Source organism: Oncorhynchus tshawytscha, linkage group LG04, assembly GCF_018296145.1.
Source record: "Oncorhynchus tshawytscha isolate Ot180627B linkage group LG04, Otsh_v2.0, whole genome shotgun sequence".
In the NCBI taxonomy this organism is placed as follows: domain Eukaryota; kingdom Metazoa; phylum Chordata; class Actinopteri; order Salmoniformes; family Salmonidae; genus Oncorhynchus; species Oncorhynchus tshawytscha.
This window is the reverse complement of record NC_056432.1, coordinates 52,876,107-52,897,091: the sequence shown is the minus strand read 5'-3', so window position 1 is coordinate 52,897,091 and position 20,985 is coordinate 52,876,107. Positions and strand designations below refer to the sequence as shown.

The following is a 20,985-nucleotide window of genomic DNA, read 5'->3' as shown; positions in this document are numbered from 1 at the left end:
GGCTTCCTCTCATCACCCAATTTGGAAGTGAGTGGAAATGCCATCCGGATGCTTAACATTTATACATCTGGTGAAATATCTGGCTCATTGTTCTATTTGTGCTCGGAGTGTGGGGGGAAGAAGGGGGGAATTAACAGCGATGGGTGTAACATCAGCGCTCCATTATTGCTTATTATTGCGGCCGTAGGGTGCACCGGGGGTCAGTTTAATATTTACATAGCAGGTTAAGAGAACTAACATAGCAGCTGCCAAAGAAGAAGAGTTAGTTCAGTATTGGACACGCAGTCAAATGGTGGACAAGAAAAAAAGTGGAACATATTATGCATAAATATGGAATGGGGGATTGCACAAGCCTTCTGGAAGATCTGGTGAAGGAGATGATGGTGGACAAGAAAAAAAGGAGAAAAGTGTAATATATTTTGAGTGAATATAGAATGGAGGATCTCAGAACTTTTTGAAGAGCTTGAGGAGGAAATTGAACATGACGAGAGTGATGATGAATTAACTGTGGCAGGTGCAGTGATGACTGCTGCGAAGAAGTTGAGTGTAGAGGGAAGCAGTATGGTGAGGAAGGTTGGTGTCGAGTGCCTAAAGAGGGATACGTGCCCAAGCATTTCAGAGATGGAACCTGGCGAGAGTGAGGATGGAAGTGCCTGTGATGAGGACCGCCGAGTTCGGGCCTCGTCTCGAAGATGATAAGGATGATTATGGCCCAGTGGGAGTGAGATTTGTAGAGACAATGGATCATTGCATTTTGGCAGATCCATATGATTTGTGTTTCCTCCACCCAGAGGGAGCGGGTGCTCCGGATTACGCAATTAGGGACAAGCATTGTGACTTGCTTTGCTCTCCGGAGCAGGGCGCTGATGAAAGGAGTGATAACGGGTCAGCACTAAGTGTTAAGGAGGAGCAGTTGAAATGTAAGATTCCCGGTGTCTGTGACAGATACAGTTAGGTGAGACGTAGATCTGGTGGAGAGTGTGGGGAAACAGAAGACTTTGTCTGTCATGCTGAGTGTTTATGTAGAGTCTTTGCCAGATAAGGTCAGGGTAGGAAGTGTCAGTTATCCCATGAAAGCTTTTGTTTTCCAAAAATACTAGTGTTTTAGGTGTCATGTTTATGGGCATGTTGCAGCAGTGTGTAGGAGGGAGATGCCTAGATGTGAAAAGTGTGTAGGAGGGCATAAGATGATGGAATGTGTGGTATTGGTGGAAAACGTTATGGATGTTAGTTGTAGGACTGCCCATGGGGCTGGAGATCGGAGGTGTCCGGTGAGAGAAAGGCAGGTTGAGGTTGCCAGGGTTATGTATTTAACCTTTATTTCACTAGGCAAGTCAGTTAAGAACAAATTCTTATTTACAATAACGGCCTAGAGTAGTACAGAAAGTGTTGTATGCCGAAGCAGTGAAGAGAGTGGTAGTGGAAGATGGGAACAGGGTGAGGGATTCTGAGAGGATTCCTGTAAGTAGGCAGAGACCAGAATATGTGCTTCAGTAAGGTGGGCTTTTTAGCATTTATAGCCATGGTTGTCAATTGTACTGCAGAAATGGATCAAAAGTCACAGAAAATAGTGGTTGTGGTGGCAGCGGCAGAGAAGTACTTGGGATTGAGAGGATTTACTGCGTAACAGCTGCAGGATTAGGTCTGGTGTGGGACTAGATATAATTAAATAGTGGAATGGTGTGGTGTTTTATTTTTGTATTTTTTTGAGAGGGTTAATAGTTGGGAGGGAAATTTTCCTTTTTCACAATTTTGTATTACCATATCAAAGAATGTAATGTAGTTAGACTGTAAATTGCCTCACACACACCAGTACAGTAGTTGGCGGTGTATGCACTTAAAAGGTGGATGCGATCTGCCAAACAAATTCCAAAGAAGAAGGTAGCAGGTTAGGATAATTAACGTGGCATGTTAGTAGAACGAGGTTAAGGTTAGGAAAGATGTTAGGCTTAGCTAAAATGCGTAGCAGGTTTGGATAATTAACGTGGCAGGTTAGGAGAATGAGGTTATTAAGGATAAAAAAATGCTAAAATGCTAAAATGCTATGGTTGTCAACAATCTACTTGTCGTGCAGCCCACACACAAAATGGTCGAGTGGCAACAAATCTGCCCAATTAGCTGATTCGGTTTCCATACACCCACTTCTGTTGACACGCCCACTTTCAGACACTCCACGTATGCAGCACATGACCCATGATATTCCAGATTGGACTTTTGCATCTGCTTCTTTATTTTGCAGTCAAGATAAACAGTGCAATATCGCCACCTATCATACTGGAGGCAACAGTGTTTACTTTGTTATGGCTCGACTTCTCCTCCAGAGCTATTATCCATAACACCTAAATGCCATAATACACGTGCTAGATCACTTAATACATCAAACAAATATAATAATAGTCTATTAATACTAGTATTTATAATTTTAGGTACAACTTATAAAGGCATTAAATAGCATTCAAGGCTTCATAAACACTACATAAACACTTCACAAATAGTCTATAACCATGTCATACTCTACAGATGGTGTGTGAACATACATATTGAGTTGTCACAGTTGGCAATTCACTCTACAGTGGAAATGGGTATGTAACCCTTCATAGAGTATGACAAACACTTATAGATGATTTGTGAATGTAGTACTTGTACTTGGTTTAAAGTGGGACCAATATTGACATTTTGTATTTCCGTAACAATACTTATTTAATCCCAACTATCCAAGCACCTGTTGCCAAATTGGAATCATCATCCCATAACTAACATCTCAATGTGAAGAGAGTAGCAATACAAATAACAAGGTAATACAAAAAATGAAACTTTAGATAAAGGCTACAGAGGCAGATAACCAAGAATGGAAAAGCTGGCTGTATTACGTGGAGATAATTGGACAAAAAAGGTTGCATAATTAAGAACAGTTGGTGAAGACAAACAAATCCTAACAAAAATCTTATGGACTAGTCCAATGAAAACAAATTTGATTTACAATTACCATACAAAACTACATTAAATATATTTTTCACAATCCCCATATAAAAATACCAAGTAGTGAGATTTATGTTCCTTGTAAATATTTACAGGATCATGCATGTCTACAGGTTTTTTACAGGAAAAAAGGAATACAATTTTATAAAGATACATTAATCAACGAAACACTCAAGGATGTTGTTTATATGAGTCGGGTAGAATACTACTCTTACTGCTGCGATATGTCGGAAGTGTAAAACAATGGTCATTTACATTTTTGTTGTTTAATTTCAAATGGTGAAACACCAGAGAGCTCTGCTATCCACAGTCAGATGCAGTCAAGTGAGCTGCAATGATTTATGAGTAATGAGTCTATTTCCTGTGACCTCATAACTAATCAGAGTAGTCCAATATGAGGAAAGTGATGAACATTGTATTTCTGTCCTGGTAAAGGTTCAGGTCAGTCAGCCCATGGCATGTAGTCCAAAGACAACCAGTCGGAAATCAACATGACTGAAGGCGCAACAGTGGTGTATAACATCCTCAGGGCAGGTCCGCAAGTTGAGGACGGAAACAGAGTGTGTCTCTCTAGTATGGCAAACAGAGGACCTGTGAAGGATGGAGCAACACAAATAATTGAATCATCAAGATCACTTTTAGTATGATAAGAACCATCATGTTTTTGAGCATTTACTGTGGCAAGATAATTTGTAGAAAGTTGTACAAATATTTATTGTATGTGCAAGCAGCTACAGTGCCTTGCGAAAGTATTCGGCCCCCTTGAACTTTGCGACCTTTTGTCACATTTCAGGCTTCAAACATAAAGATATAAAACTGTATTTTTTTGTGAAGAATCAACAACAAGTGGGACACAATCATGAAGTGGAACGACATTTATTGGATATTTCAAACTTTTTTAACAAATCAAAAACTGAAAAATTGGGCGTGCAAAATTATTCAGCCCCCTTAAGTTAATACTTTGTAGCACCACCTTTTGCTGCGATTACAGCTGTAAGTCGCTTGGGGTATGTCTCTATCAGTTTTGCACATCGAGAGACTGACATTTTTTCCCATTCCTCCTTGCAAAACAGCTCGAGCTCAGTGAGGTTGGATGGAGAGCATTTGTGAACAGCAGTTTTCAGTTCTTTCCACAGATTCTCGATTGGATTCAGGTCTGGACTTTGACTTGGCCATTCTAACACCTGGATATGTTTATTTTTGAACCATTCCATTGTAGATTTTGCTTTATGTTTTGGATCATTGTCTTGTTGGAAGACAAATCTCCGTCCCAGTCTCAGGTCTTTTGCAGACTCCATCAGGTTTTCTTCCAGAATGGTCCTGTATTTGGCTCCATCCATCTTCCCATCAATTTTAACCATCTTCCCTGTCCCTGCTGAAGAAAAGCAGGCCCAAACCATGATGCTGCCACCACCATGTTTGACAGTGGGGATGGTGTGTTCATGGTGATGAGCTGTGTTGCTTTTACGCCAAACATAACGTTTTGCATTGTTGCCAAAAAGTTCAATTTTGGTTTCATCTGACCAGAGCACCTTCTTCCACATGTTTGGTGTGTCTCCCAGGTGGCTTGTGGCAAACTTTAAATGACACTTTTTATGGATATCTTTAAGAAATGGCTTTCTTCTTGCCACTCTTCCATAAAGGCCAGATTTGTGCAATATACAACTGATTGTTGTCCTATGGACAGAGTCTCCCACCTCAGCTGTAGATCTCTGCAGTTCATCCAGAGTGATCATGGGCCTCTTGGCTGCATCTCTGATCAGTCTTCTCCTTGTATGAGCTGAAAGTTTAGAGGGACAGCCAGGTCTTGGTAGATTTGCAGTGGTCTGATACTCCTTCCATTTCAATATTATCGCTTGCACAGTGCTCCTTGGGATGTTTAAAGCTTGGGAAATATTTTTGTATCCAAATCCGGCTTTAAACTTCTTCACAACAGTATCTCGGACCTGCCTGGTGTGTTCCTTGCTCTTCATGATGCTCTCTGCGCTTTGAACGGACCTCTGAGACTATCACAGTGCAGGTGCATTTATACGGAGACTTGATTACACACAGGTGGATTGTATTTATCATCATTAGTCATTTAGGTCAACATTGGATCATTCAGAGATCCTCACTGAACTTCTGGAGAGAGTTTGATGCACTGAAAGTAAAGGGGCTGAATAATTTTGCACGCCCAATTTTTCAGTTTTTGATTTGTTAAAAAAGTTTGAAATATCCAATAAATGTTGTTCCACTTCATGATTGTGTCCCACTTGTTGTTGATTCTTCACAAAAAAATACAGTTTTATATCTTTATGTTTGAAGCCTGAAATGTGGCAAAAAGTCGCAAAGTTCAAGGGGTCCGAATACTTTCGCAAGGCACTGTAACTGTCCCTAGCTACAGTAAATTGTTCCTATTTAAGTAATGATTCATAGAGGTCCACACAGTGAATATGACATGTACAGTCACAAGCTTACCTTACCATCATGATTAAGACGTTTTCTCCTCAAGTGTTGCGGACCTGGAACACCCCACTGCACCAGACCTCCTCCTATACCTAAAATACAACAGGATAATGCTTTGTCCTTTTTTCACAGAAATTGAACTTTGTCTTTAGCCTTTCCCAACCCCACAAAACACAGGTGCAGTGGCACCAGGTCAGCCGCAGCACACCACCATGGAACATTTTGGGGAATATGTGCCCAGCTAAAGGGCACAACACAGAGGGCAGCTGGGAAATGACACAAGCCACGCATCAGTAACTGATCCGCATCTCAAACCTCTAGGCTGACTACCGCCACAGAATATGTCATTTATAATTTCTCGAGTAGTGCTAGTGTTTCACTACTATTGTCATACATTATAAATAATTCAAAATTACTGGATATCTTTGTCATTCACAACAGACTCTGAATAGTTTGTGTCCGACGACAAACCTTAAAACACCTTCTGCGCCTTAAGGTCAGTCAGCCCATCGACTGACATGAAAAAAAGTCATGGCTGAAGGTGCAACAGTGGTGTCCAACATCCTCAGAGCAGGTCAACAAGTTGAGGACAGAATCAGACTTCACATCCCGTAATTGTTTCAAGCAGAGGATCTGTGAATAAACATAAGGAGCAGAGCCAAAGATTATCATAATGTTTCATGACTATTCAAACCGTCAGGAAAGTTAGTAGACAGCACAAAAAAATAAGTGAAACTCACAAGAAGAAAGTCACTACAAATACATTTTTGGGGATCACAAACTGGACCCTGAAAAGAGCTGTTGTACACCCAGATTAAAATAGCATGCATCAAGTTGAAAGAGAAACACACACATCACCTGTGAATACACATGTATGAAATTATTAGATCAAGCAAATTAATAAAATGATTTTTTTATTTTACCTTTATTTAACTGGGCAAGTCAGTTAAGAACAAATTCTTATTTTCAATGACGGCCTAGGAACATTGGGTTAACTGCCTGTTCAGGGGCAGAACGACAGATTTGTACCTTGTCAGCTCGGGGATTTGAACTTGCAACCTCAATACCTCATTGACCTCCTCATGGGAGGATATGAATATCCACTTCATTCCGGCCTAGTGACAGTGATAATCATTGTAAAAAGATATCAAATCCCAAGTCACAGCATTACTTGCATATATTTTGATCCAGAAACTAGCTTCCCACCAGTGATGCATAAATCTGAGGAACAATGTGGAATGTTTTATTTCACCACATGGTTGACTCTACACTGTAGAAGTAAAAATACAGCCTGCAGTCTTGACGGATCATTGAGAACAGCATGACTGGCTGCGTCACCGCTTGGTACGGCACTACAAGCCGCTAGGGTAGTGCAGATGGCCCAGTACATCACTGGGGCCGAGCTCCATACCAGGACCTCTATACCAGGTGGTGTCAGAGAAAGATTCCAACCACCCAAGCCATCGACTGTTCTCTCTGCTACCGCACGGCAAGCGGTACTGATGCACTAATTCTGAAACCAACAGGACCCTGAACAGCTTCTACCCCCAAGCCATAAGCTAAATAGTTAGTTAAATAGTTACCTGAACAAACTCATCACATACGCTGCTGCTACTGTTTACTATCGGTCACTTTATTCCTAGTTATATGTACATACAGTATATACCTCAATTACCTCATATCACTGCACATCAACTCGGTACTGGTACCCCTTGTATATAGCCATGTTATCATTACTCATTGTGTATCTATTATTACATGTTTCACTTTTCTATTATTTCTAGGGATGCACGGTATATCTGTAAGCATATCGGAATTGGCCAATATTAGCCACAAACGCCAACATCAACCCGATGTCTAGTATAACGCCAATGTGCAAAACCGATGTCAAAGCTGACGTGGGTACCTATATAACGTATGTAGATGACATAATGACGCCACAAAAAATACAGCATTACACATGCAACACAGCATTCCTAGCCAAGCCCACAATGTCAGCTGTGTGGATCTATTTTGAAGTTTCAAAGGAAGATAACAAAAAGGCCATATGCAACATTTGTGCTGCTATTATTTACAGAGACTTTTATCTCCCTCACCAACTTTAAACATCTGCTATCTGAGCAGCTAACCGATCACTGCAGCTGTACATAGTCCATCGGTATATAGCCCACCCAATTTACCTACCTCATCCCCATACTGTTTTTATTTTATTTACTTTTCTGCTCTTTTGCACACCAGTATCTCTACCTGCACATGTTCATCTGATCATTTATCACTCCAGTGTTAATCTGCTAAATTGTAATTATTCACTCATATGGCCTACTTATTGCCTACCTCCTCATGCCTTTTGCACACAATGTATATAATTATTTTTTTTCTACTTTGTTATTGACTTGTTTATTGTTTACTCCATGTGTAACTCTGTGTTGTCTGTTCACACTGCTATGCTTTATCTTGGCCAGGTCGCAGTTGCAAATGAGAAGTTGTTCTCAACTAGCCTACCTGGTTAAATAAAGGTGAATTTTTTATATATATATATATATATATATATATATATATATATTTCCAGAGGGGGGGAGAAAGTGAAATTTTTCAATACCACAAACCGAATTACTAATTTGAAAGTGCATCAACCCCCTACTTAGAAGAAAAGCGTAACAAAACTAAGCGCACACTTCCAACAACTAAACATGTTCAAGTCAAGCAGTCATTTGAAAGACTAAGAACATTTCAGCGAGACAACTCAAAGGCGAAACCCATTAACGCCAAGATAATGGAATTCATTGCCCTTGACAATCAACCGTTCTCTGTCATGGATGATGTAGACTTTCACCGAACTGGTTCGAGCACCGGTACATACTACCAAGTAGGCACTATTTTTCAGATGTTGCCCTTCCGGAGTTACACAGTATTGTTGAAATGCACATCGATGAGCTACTTGCTATGGGCGTCACTGCTATTAGCTTCACGAATTACATTTGGACCAGCGATGTCAGCCCCATGAGCATGCTGAGTCTGACAGCACAGTGTGTCAACGAGGATTTCGTAATGCAGAATAAACACCTTTAACCTGACCCTCATCTCCAGGCAGTTCTTGCAAGAGCCAGGGGCTGCTGTGCTGCAAGAGTGGCCCTCTTTTATAAGCAACATGTGCTAGTTGAAGCATTCAAGGTATGGCATGAGTGTGACAATCTTTTGATGAGAACATTATAGGCCAGTGTTGCGCAACACTTTTTCCTGTTGAACTACCACTCTGTTGGCTCTTGTTTAATGTTGTACATATTTTAGTTTTTCATGTATTTCAGGGGTTGGACAAGCTGACGGCAATGACAAAGCTGGCCTCACAGTTGGCAGCAATCACACTGATTATACAAGTGTCTTCCGTTAATTGTGAGAGGGACTTCTCTGCAATGAAACGAGTAAGAACATTTAAATGTAGATCCTCTTTGTCCCTCTCCCTTTGAGTTTTAAGTCACCAGAACCAAGGTTTAGAGTACTTACACATATTTTGTTTTCCAGGGAGGTCCCCAGAACCCCCCCCACCCCCGCTATTTTTTTATATTTTTTTTTCACCGGTACACACAGTCACTGGCTCAACTTCAATAAGAATCTCTCATGGTGGACATCACAAACCTGGAACTCTGCCTGCAGAAAGACAGAATGCATTGTCATAGTAAACAAAACAAAAAACAGAAGAAACTAAATAGCTACTTAATTGAAACAGTGAATAGTTTTCGAAGTGAATGAAGCTCTCACCTTTTGCAAATTATTTGATGTTTATATATAAAAGCATGTTCTTCCTGAAGTCTACAGAAATGTGCAACATTGAATGCTGCAGCAGATAGAAAAGCACTGCAGTGCATTTGTCCTAATGAAAACATCTTGATCTCCAACAAAAATATAGAGATAAAACAGGCTCTCAAACAGATGACCAAAATATGATTTAAAAATGTATTTAAAAATAAAATAAAACAAAGCATGACTCGTTTTGACAATGGAAAAGTAGACAACTTTCAGAGCCTTGCTCTCCATCTTGTTTATATTTAAGTTGACCATTCAAGTAGGCAATTCAAAGGTCAAACAAAAAAAATGGTCCAGAAATAAGCTAATAACACTAAAATAACAACTGGTCTCTTCTCAAAATGATCATGTTCTTTTTTTCATAAACAAGGCATCAAAAGTGAATAGAAGGCCAAGGGAATCTGCAAATTCAACTATTGTGACAAAGCCTCTACACCTTTCCTGACAGCACACTTCGTGAAAAACCTCTACATTGGATTTCAAACAATATAAAAACAGGTAAGCACGTGGAACCATTCACATGTGGTACCAAATTGATAAGCGTTATTCGACATTCAACATTTACTGACACCACGTTTGAACATATTTAGGCTATACAGTATAGTACAAAATAGGTATACAATGTAACTAACTATATTATACTTTTAATCTACTTGTCTGAACTCATCTGAGGTTGCATTGCTGTTTATTTGAACACAAAAGCTAAGGCACTAGAAAAATAGCACATTCATGCATTTTTTGAAAGATGCCATGCTATTAAAAGGTTCTGTACTGTGGTTTACTAGTAAATAGATGAGTACCAAACCAATAAAATAAAATAAAAAAAGATATCTTTCATGGCTATTACTTTACAATTTTCATTCTTCTGCAGGTGTGGCAGAGAGCTTTTCTTCTTCCTTTGCCTACACTGTCTGGAATGTTCTCCTCATTGACACTATTTTTGGTTCATCCAAAAAGGACAGCCATTCCCAAGTGTGATTCTTCTTGCACATTTCCATGCCTTCAATGGCAATACTGACTGCATTTGACTTAGCTTTTTGCAATTGATGTAATATTGCCAAATCCTTTCTGAATCGATCATTTGTCTTTGACGGGAGCTCTGGATCGACTGGACGCATCATAGAACATACCTTCAGAAAACTGGCTAGGATCAACTCAACAATCTGAACAGTCAACTCAAAAGAGTCTGTGTCGGTCCACATGGTAAGCCTATCAAACACAAGGTTCTTGGGTACCTCAATGTCATCAAACAAGCATGCATTTCCTTTAACAAGGCCTCTCCCATCATCCTGCCATTCCTTGAGTTTGGTAACAAGGGTTTGGTATCTTTCTTCCATCTCCAACACGTTTCCCTTCAAAGTTAAGGCTCTCCAGAGAGGATCAATGATAAGCTTGGAAACCAGACCCAGAGCTCTGCATCCGGCCTTGAACTGTTGAACCTCCAAATCAGCAACAACAGCCGCAAGCAAACTACTCTCAGCTCCATACGTACTGGTAAACTCAACCAAATCATCATGGATGCTATACACCCCAGCAGAATTATGAAACAGACCATCAATTCTATGTCCAATGGATAGAGACAAAGGAACTTCATCAAATTCTTTTTTGCTGGTCAAAAAGGTTTCGAACGGAACAAGCTGACCGTCCTCTGCCCATCCAAGCTCTTGCACAGCAATACTCACAGAACTCACCAAATGCACTGTTCCAGACTCCAACTCCGTTGTCCTAATGTTAGGGGAGCTATGGACTTCTATTTCTTTATCTCCTAAAATCATATTTTCCCAAAGTAGAAGAGTTGTTTTTGCCTGGTGAGCAAAGCCATCAATCAAATGTAAGCCACAAAAGAGCTGACTTACAAGGCACATCATTGTCTTTTCAGTGGAACTAAAGCCACAATGTTTCTCAACCATCAGTGGTAGGATGTCTGATCTGTATTCAGCGAGGATTTGTTCAAATTTCTTTTCGGAACCAGTCCCAGCACCAAAACACTTTGAAAAGGTTACAAAAATCCATCTCATCTGTTGCATTTCACCACTCGTAACAATTTCATTGATCATTTTCCTGCAAATGTCAACTTGGTAGTTCTCTGGGTATGGGGTTTGCTCTGTGACCCCAGAGTGAACGTCAGACTCCTTTAAGCAGAAGTCAGTGGGTCCATTATCTTGGCCAAGCTTGACAGTTTCATCTGTTTCGATAGAGATGATCTCTTCAGCATGCAGAGACCATGCAGTCCTTGCATCAGCGATCAGATATTTCAAACCGGTCTTGTTAACCATCTTCTGGGAGTTCATCTTCTCCTCTGTATCGTCTGCCTCTTGTATCCCTTTCAAATCCAATTGTCTTTTTGACAATCTTGCAGGTGGATTAGCCTCTTTTTTCTTGTATTGTCTAGTCACAAGCGGTATTATAAACACTTCTTTTGAAAAGTCTTTATCTGCGACATGTTTCCGTTTGGCCATTCGTTTGAGTTTAGATGCAATATGTATGGCATTTTGACAGCGTTTCTGATTTTGAAAACGTACATCAAAATTATATTTCAGAATATTATAGACGGTATACATATAACTCCTTTTTGTATTTTTTGCAAACTTATGAACCTCATACATTACGCCATTAGTCAGTAACTGTGAGTCAAGTTTTGTTTTGGATGCCGGTTTGGATCTCACATCAAATTCCACACCTATTTCTTTGCACAAGGGGTAGCAGTTTTTCACCACTTCCTCTGCAAAGGGCATCACATTTGCCTGTTTAATGTTGCTGACCAGGACAGACCGAGACAAGGTACATACTTTTCCAATCTGAATATCACTGGGTGACATGTAAAAACATGACTCCTCTTTGATTAAATTCCCTACAGGGGTGCTTGGTCTATCCTGTTCTGTGTGAACACGAACAACACCTTTACCACCCACATTTACTGCTGTTTGAAGTGGAGTACCAACTTTTGTTGAATTCATTTTAATCTCCCCATCACTTGATTTTGTATCTTCTAACAGATTACAAATAAGCCGTTGTTTTGCTATGTCATATCCATTTTCGGCATATGAATAACTTGCATCAAAAGTGTCAGACAAAATGACAGCTGGGGATATCTCCACCTCATCCTCCTCTGGCTTTATATCTACATCCATCTCACACCAACTAAACTAGCTATCTGGGTGACACCCAGGGTCAACTTAAATATAGTTTGGTTAGACCTAGTAATGTCCAAGTAGCTGTCCAGGCCTATCTCCTTAAGCATATAAATCAAATTGATTTTTATAAAGCCTTTTTACAACAGTGAAAATTCTGAGGAAATACGTTCTGTAATATTAGATAGTGGTGTAACTACAGTTGATTCCAAGTGTATTGTTAGGCCTATACCAACTGACCAAGGGAGTCCACCCTAGCCTCAGGCTACCTGACAATCTTAACTTGCATCTCACTGCAGTAATGTTAGATCCAATGAGACTTGACACATAACATAAACGAATAGTGAGTACCACCAAGTAGCCAAATCATCTTGCTAACTAGCTATGTATTGAAGTCTATATTGACGGCAAATATGACACTTGCAAGGGCGCATTGATTGCAATACATGAATTATCTGTACATGGAGTAGCCTATTGTTTGTCATAGACTAGTGGCTCAGATCAAATAGAGTAGCTCAGCTAGCTAACGTTAGTTAGCAATTACTGTAGCTACCTTGATTTTGCAGGTACCCCTAAACCTTCCATACGACAGTTTGGAATTAGAAAAAAAGTTGTTCCTACGACAAAGTACTTCCAGGTGGGTAACTGGTTAGCTTATTCCGAAAATGTAAACTGAATGCTTTGAGTTCGACGCTGCGTATCGAGGCATTAGAAAATCATTCTAAACACTTGGCTAAAATCTTAGTCACAAAAAAACGTAGACATGCTGTGGTTCCGCGCAAACGAGCTTCCTTTTCCGCTGAAAACCGGATGTGGAAACTCCACTCAGGCGTTATGATTCCGGGTTCGCCTTTCTCGCTCCAGATTCAAATAACGGGTAACTGCATATTTGGAGCAAATATTTTTGTATAATTAACCCAATATAGAGCCCGTCGTTTCCAATTGGATCAAATTAGTCATAGAACAAGGAGGTGGGCAGAGTCAAGCACGAGATAGTGAGATCCTATTTGCGCTTTCGATAATTTATTTGAATTCTTCCGTTAGGGAAAACCTGCCTTGATGTGCAATAACTAAATTCTCCCTGGCAGTCCCTCTAAACGCATGTTTTATATTCCCGGTGTCTGACAGATACAGTTAGGTGAGACGTAGATCTGGTGGAGAGTGTGGGGAAACAGAAGACTTTGTCATGCTGAGTGTTTATGTAGAGTCTTTGCCAGATAAGGTCAGGGTAGGAAGTGTCAGTTATACCGTGAGAGCTTTTGTTTCCCGAAAATAGTAGTGTTTTAGGTGTCAAGTTTATGGGCATGTTGCAGCAGTGTGTAGGAGGGAGATGCCTAGATGTGAAAAGTGTGTAGGAGGGCATAAGATGATGGAATGTGTGGTATTGGGAAAAGTTAGGGATGTTAGTTGTAGGACTGCCCATGGGGCTGGAGATCGGAGGTGTCCGGTGAGAGAAAGGCAGGTTGAGGTTGCCAGGGTTATGTATTTAGCTTTTATTTAACTAGGCAAGTCAGTTAAGAACAAATTCTTATTTACAATAACGGCCTAGAGTAGTACAGAAAGTGTTGTATGCCAAAGCAGTGAAGAGAGTGGTAGTGGAAGATGGGTACAGGGTGAGGGATCCTGAGAGGATTCCTGTGAGTAGGCAGAGACCAAGAGATTGATGGGAAGAATATGTGCTTCAGTAAGGTGGGCTTTTTAGCATTTATAGCCATGGTTGTCAATTGTACTGCAGAAATGGATCAAAAGTCACAGAAAATAGTGGTTGTGGTGGCAGCGGCAAATAAGTACTTGGGATTGCTAAAATTTACTTCTTAACAGCTGCAGGGGGTAGTGTTAGTGGTGTTATGTCCTCCCAGACCGTTGGTCTGGAGTAGGACTAGATATAATTAAATAGTGGAATGGGGTGGTGTTGAATTTGTTTTGAGAGGGTTAATAGTTGAATGGGCGATTTTGTATTACCATATTTAAAAAAAAAATGGAGTTATGCTGTGAATGGCCTCACACACCAGTACAGTAGGTGGCGGTGTATGCACCTAAAAGTTTGATGCGATCCGCCAACCAAATCTCAAAGAAGAATGTAACCGATTAGGAGAATTAACATAGCAGGTTAGGAGAATTAACGTGGCAGGTTAGGAGAATGAGGTTACGGTTTGGAAAGGGGTTAACCTTTGCTAAAATGTGTAGCATGTTTGGATAAGTAATGTGGCAGGTTAGGAGAATGAGCTTCAGGTTAGGAAAAGGCTTAGCTAAAATGCTATAGTTGTCAACAATGTACTTGTCGTGCAGCCCAGACACATAAAACAGTCTTGTGGCAACAAATCTGCCCAATTAGCTGATTCTCTTTCCATACACCCACTTCTGTTGACACATCCACTTTCAGACACACTCCATGGTAGCGGTCCAAACACTTACAAGACACAGTCAACTTATCCTCGCCTTATGCCCTTGAGGGAATCCCCGTCACCATCTTGGAGGGTGGTCCAAATTATTAGCCAAGCAAGGGAAGTTTACAACGTAAGCTCCTCGGCCCTCGTTTACAGTCGGCTTTGCGAGTGTACAATTATGTTCGCTCTGGGGCCTGAAACTACCCATAATTCAATTCGCGACGATTCTACATCCGCTAAGAAAAGTCAGCAAAAACTTAAAAACAACATTAAAATGAATGCAAATAAGTTACAAATAGTGTTACTAATGCACATGACGTCTCAAACACGTCTCGAAAAAGTAAATATGTTTGTTTGGTTATCTTTTGGAAATTGTAGAAATAAAACATTTTCCAGAATGCTATCATACAGTAGGCATTTATTAATAATTATACATTTAATATAAGTAGACATGCACTCATAATTGACTGTAGCGCATATAAAGCACCCACAAGCTACCGGTTGCTGAAAACACAATAATCTCGGGATGAACAAGTGATGAATTTCCGGCCAAGGGTGGTCCATTTAAAAATCATTCCTTCCTCCCTCGCCCCTTGCCCTGCAAGTGTATACTCGTCAGACATCATGACACGTCTTCAGAATTCTCCACTTAATTTGAGGGCTGAGGGGATAGGGTGTGTCTTTTAAGTGTTTGGACTGCAACTCATGTATGCAGCAGATGACACATGATACTCCAGATTGGACGTTTGCATCTACTTACATCTGTTTATTTGTTTTGCAGTCAATATAAACAGTGCAATCGTACTGGAGGCAACAGTGTTTACTTTGTTGTGGCTCGACTTCTCCAGAGCTATTATCCATAACACCTAAATGCCATAATACACTTGCTAGCTCACTTAACACCCCAAACAAATATAATAGTCTATTAATAATACTAGTATTTATAATTTTAATAGCATTCAAAGGCTTTATAAACACTACATAAATAGTTCCTAAATAGTCTAGAACCATATGCGGTACACTACAAATTATTTCTGAATGTAGTGCTTGGTAGTGATTGTACTTGGTTTAATGTGGGACCGATATTTACATTTTGTATTACCGTAACAATACTTATTTAATCCCAACTATTCAAGCACCTGTTGCCAAATTGAAATCATCATCCCATAACTAACATCTCCATGTGAAGAGAGTAGCAATAAAAATAACTGAAAGTAATATTTAAAAAAATGAAAGTTTAGACAAAGGCTGCAGAGGTAGATAGCCAAGAATGGAAAAGCTGGCTGTATTACGTGGAGGTGATTGCACACAAAAAAGTGAAGACACAAAAATCCCAACTAAAATCTTATGGACTAGTCCAATGTAAACCAATTTGATTTCAATGAACACACAAAAGTACATTACAAATATCTCTTTCACAATCACCATATAAAAATACCAAGTAGTGAGATTTATGTTCCATGAAAATATTTACAGGATCATGCATGTCTGTATTTTTTTTTTTTTTACTTGAAAAAACCTGCAATCTTACAAAGGTACATTTATCAATGAAACACTCAAGGATGTTGTTTATGAGTCGGGTAGAATACTACTCTTGCTGCGATATGTCGGAAGTGTACGCTCCGAACACACCGACTGTGGCTTTGCGTTTCGATACACCAGAAGTACATTCATTTCCAATGGAACGCTGCATTTTGCCTTGCAGCATTGCGTTGCAGAGGCAGTTGCAGTGCGTTCTGTGTGGAGCATACGCTCGATTTATCGAACGTATGCGTAGACTTGACAGAAAGTAGTAAAATATGAATGTAGATTTTTTTTTTTTTGCACACATATTCAGTAAAAATGTGCGATTACATAAAAAGTTTGATTGCATAATTTTTTCACATTTTTTATTAATTTATTTGCCAAGTATATTATTTATTCGATGACATCCACAAATTAATTGTGAGAGCCTATACTATAATTTCCCTCCAATGCAATAATAAATAGTCAAGATAGCAGAGTAGGCTCTTTCAACAATGAGACCAACTGTAATGGTCTTCTTGTGGTGAAGTAGAGGCGGACCAAAATGCAGCGTGGTTTCTTTGATTCATGTTTAATAACAAAAAGATAAACACTACAAAACAATAAACGTGGAAAACCAAAAACAGCCCTATCTGGTGCAAAACACAGAGACAGGAACAATCACCCACAAACACACAGTGAAACCCAGGCTACCTAAATATGGTTCCCAATCAGAGACAATGACTAACACCTGCCTCTGATTGAGAACCATATCAGGCCAGACATAGAAATAGACAAACAAGACATCCAACATAGAATGCCCACTCAGATCACACCCTGATGTGTGTGTGACACCAACGTTGAGGAAGATGGTCTTGATCGCACTGTTGGGCCGGGCCCATCCCCGCCGAAAGCGCAGGTATGTGTGGGTCCAGAGATGGTTAAAGTCCCGAAAGCAGGCAGGGGAGTTCCACTGTCTAATTCAGGAGCTTCGACTGTTTTGAGAGGAAGTTACTTTTGTCTGGACCGAAGCCAGTTCGATCACCTGCTTCAGATGGTTGGAGCCAGGATCACCCGGATGGATAACAACTACCGGGAGTCCATCAGCCCAGTTGAACGCCTGGCGATTTGTCTCCGGTAAGGTATATTCTAGTACATTTTTAAAGCCTTTGATATCATAATTGATTTATATTTGATACATTGTTTGTATGTGCAACCTAGCTAGCTAAAGGGCTCTAGTTAATAGTCCCTATTTGACATCAGATGTACTTTTACAGAATGTTCATTGGGACTATAACTTTTCCCAAAGTTGGTTTATAATCCTTTTTCAATTATGCAATGTTACCAAATGAAAAGAAAGGTGCCTTCTGCCCTGATGAAGGTAAGCTAGTCTTCTCCAGGACCCATTGTTGTTCAAGACAGTTAGTCATTCATTACATTCTTATTGGACTCACATACACTCTTAGAGAAAAAGGTTCCAAAAGTGTCCTTCTGCTTTCCCCATAGGATAACCATTTTTGGTTCCAGGTATAATACTTAATACATGGAACCCAATAGGGTTCTACTTGGAACCAAAAGGGGTACTACCTGGAACCTAAAAGGGATCTCCTATGGGGACAGCCAGAGAACCCTTTTAAGTAGATAGTACCATTCTTTCTAAGAGTAGAGTTGGCCTGGACTACAGTTTATTGATATAGTCATAGACTGTATTGTACTGTTTCAAGGCATTGTTAATGATGGTTGATGAGTATTACAATATAATTAGTAAAGCATAATAAACAGTAATGAGGTAGCTATATGAGTAGATATAATATGTGGGTGGAATTCAAGTTATACACAATATTGATCATTATTTTGAATTATATTTTAGATTCTTGGCGACAGGGGACTCCTACAGGACCATAGGATTCACCTTCCGAGTTGGACGGTACACGGTGGCAGGCATTGTCCCCTCTGTGGCACACGCCATTTGGGACTGTCTGGTTGGTGAAAACATGCCTGTCCCCAAGGAGGAAGACTGGAGGGCCATCGCTGCCGAGTTCCTGGAGAGGTGGAATTTCCCCAATTGTCTTTGCTCCATTGACGGGAAACATGTAGTAATCCAGGCTCCACCGTGCTCAGGTTCGCAATTCTACAACTACAAGGATACATATTCAGTTGTACTCTTGGCTATAGTAGATGCCATCTACTGTTTCCGTGTTTTCGATGTTGGTGCTTACGGCAAGGGAAGTGATGGCGTGACCCTCCGAGACTGCCTTTGGCCAGGCACTTCAGGATGGCACCCTGGATATTCCACCACCTGCATCACTCCCTGGGGCTGAAGACCTGGGACCTGTTCCCCACGTCTTTGTCGGCGATGAGGCCTTCCCTTTAAGACCCAACCTCATGAGGCCCTACGCTGGATGTTTTTACTTTCATCTTGTCTTAGATCAGCAAAGGTCTAAATTAGATATTAATAAACAACTGAAACAGCTGACTATGAAAACATTATAATGTATTAAGTATTCAAGTACAGGAAAGAACATGACAGGTATGTGTGTTGTAAAAATGTTTTTAAAAATAAAACTATTGAAAGAGGTGTGTGCGTGCGTGCATATTTTTATTTATTTTAATGAATGTGTAGCCTGTAATCTGTAAGAGAACAGCAAGAGCATGTATTTTTGGCACAACTGCATACCGATACAGGGACTACTCATAAAGCCTAGATGTAGTAGAGGAACTTCAGACATGGCCATAAAGAGAGAGGGCAGGGCACTGGAGATCTGAGGTACGAAGAGGTGTGTGTGTGTCTCTGTCTCTGAGAAAAAGGGAATAATATGTAGCCATAACACAGCTAAACAAACAAATGGCCCCTGGATGTCACGGACCAGTCGATGGAACATAACTTCACAAAAAGTTTCAACACCCTGGTTTTCAAGTGGTTTTAAATTAAAGAAATATATTGACCTTTAGTCTCGTAAGAGACCAAGAGCATCTGTGAAAACTCCGTATGAGTTTCAATTCAGAAATCTATGTAACACTAATAATGAATGCTACCCTAAGACTTTATAAACAAATTACTTTATGAATTGACTGAATTTAAACGGAACTGACGTGTGTGAAAAGGAAGGTACAATGAGGGAGGTCAAAACAACAACCAGACAACTCCTCTCCTCTTCCTGTCCTTCCTGTGAGCTGGTCAGCTAAATTGACTCCATTTCTGAAAGGGAAGAGAAAAACAACACATACAAGCTTGACATAATATGACACCATAAAAGGTGAGATTTATGTTAACTAAATACTGTTTGCATAGTGTAGTTAATGGCATAAATATAGGAACAGTGTGGTAAAGTTGGTAATACTTGCTGTTTACTCATGGAATTTGTATTTCAGATCAAAAGATGAATATGACAGGCAGATATTTGATAGCAAACTGTTTTAGGATATTTTATAACCCAGAAACAACAGCTATACATTTGCCTCGTATTAATACTTTGATCTGAAATACCAATTAACCTACATGACTATACTATAAAAATGACCTACTTTACTTCACTGTCGCACAATTATGACACTACCTGTGATGTGGAGAGAGAAAAAAACTTACCATTGAACTCGGCTTCGAAAAGCAGTTGATACATTTTAACCTTGATTGCTGCTTTTCTTTATTGAGGCAGCCTCTTCAGTGTTGGCACCGGGCTCATGGCAAAGAGGGTCTCTTCATCCTCCTTCCTGTGAGCATCAGGTTGGGCTGCATCCCTCTCGACGGCTTGGAGGAGCCTCTGCTGAAATGAGTTGAGTGGATCTGGGGGCTGGTACCTCCGATGACGCCTGGTGTGACGTTGTTCCTCTTAGTTTCTCTCTCTGTTTCTCTCCACGGCCACATCCTGTTCAACTAGGTGGTCACTTCCGGGAGGTTCATAATAATCTCAGGTGGTCCTAGATCCAGAGGTGCTTCCTCCATTTCATCATCTTCCATGGCTGCACCGGTAGTGGTCATACTCGTGGATGATGTTGTAAAGGGTCTCACTCCACCGGTGGAGGTGATGGTCGCATTTGTAGGTGACGTTGAGGGTCTTGATGCACCGGTGGCAACAACACTTGTGGATGACGTAGTAGAGGGTCTGGCTGTAAAATTGCCACTCGTTTCCCTAGGCACAATAAATGGATCCAGAAAAGAAAGAATGTGACAGAGGCGCCAAGGCTGCTGGCCTGAAGCTGCTGACCCAGAACTCTTCTTCTCTTTCTCTGCCCTTCTCTCTCTCTGATACCTGTCCTTGAGTCCTCTCCACTTCCTCCTACAGTCTTCTTCTAAATAGACATGAACATGATAAGCCAAACCATTACCTAGCATAACTATAGTTATTAGATAGCTATCATGGACATGTCACCTACTGTACACACACACACGGTTATCTGACCAAATTATCAGGGGTACAGTAGTATCTACCATTTCTATTACTATTTATATAGCATACACACTCTCACTCTTTCAAACATGATTATTTGGTAAAGTTATCAGGGGTAGTAACTAGCATAATTTATTTGACTATTTCTTTCACACACACCTCACTAGCACAAGCTCACTACTAAACTGACCTGGCAATCCTACTATCGTGGACACTTGTCCCTGTAGCTGTCAGCAGTTGTGTCAAAAAGACACGGTTTTGAGGATACTGCGAAAATTATTCTCTCCTCCATGTGTCCAACTGCATGCGACCATTTGCAAAAGGTACCTGCATCAATATAATTGCCTAGCT

The 20,985-nt window shown here is 40.4% G+C and overlaps 2 protein-coding genes across 4 annotated transcripts; one reads left to right on the top strand and one right to left on the bottom strand.

Moving 5' to 3' along the window:
• Positions 1–2,841: 2,841 nt before the first annotated feature.
• On the bottom strand, positions 2,842–13,132 carry LOC112248978. 3 transcript variants are annotated; one of them, XM_042320873.1, is made up of 5 exons: positions 9,181–13,132; positions 8,926–9,069; positions 5,896–6,057; positions 5,437–5,516; positions 2,842–3,570 (listed from the first exon to the last, which is right to left on the bottom strand). In XM_042320873.1, exon 1 carries the CDS (start codon positions 12,354–12,356, stop codon positions 10,128–10,130), a length of 2,229 nt encoding a protein of 742 aa, XP_042176807.1. In that variant the 5' UTR covers positions 12,357–13,132; the 3' UTR covers positions 2,842–3,570; positions 5,437–5,516; positions 5,896–6,057; positions 8,926–9,069; positions 9,181–10,127. The 3 variants fall into 3 exon arrangements, with proteins under 3 accessions (XP_042176807.1, XP_042176806.1, XP_042176808.1); XM_042320872.1 differs by having other exon boundaries at positions 5,442–5,516; XM_042320874.1 differs by having other exon boundaries at positions 5,442–5,516; positions 9,058–9,069.
• A 3,913-nt stretch (positions 13,133–17,045) lies between these two features.
• Positions 17,046–18,768, top strand: LOC112249735. Its single transcript, XM_024419513.2, has 2 exons — positions 17,046–17,383; positions 18,117–18,768. The coding sequence occupies exons 1-2, from the start codon at positions 17,184–17,186 to the stop codon at positions 18,565–18,567; spliced, it is 651 nt and encodes a 216-aa protein (XP_024275281.1). The 5' UTR covers positions 17,046–17,183; the 3' UTR covers positions 18,568–18,768.
• Positions 18,769–20,985: the final 2,217 nt, after the last annotated feature.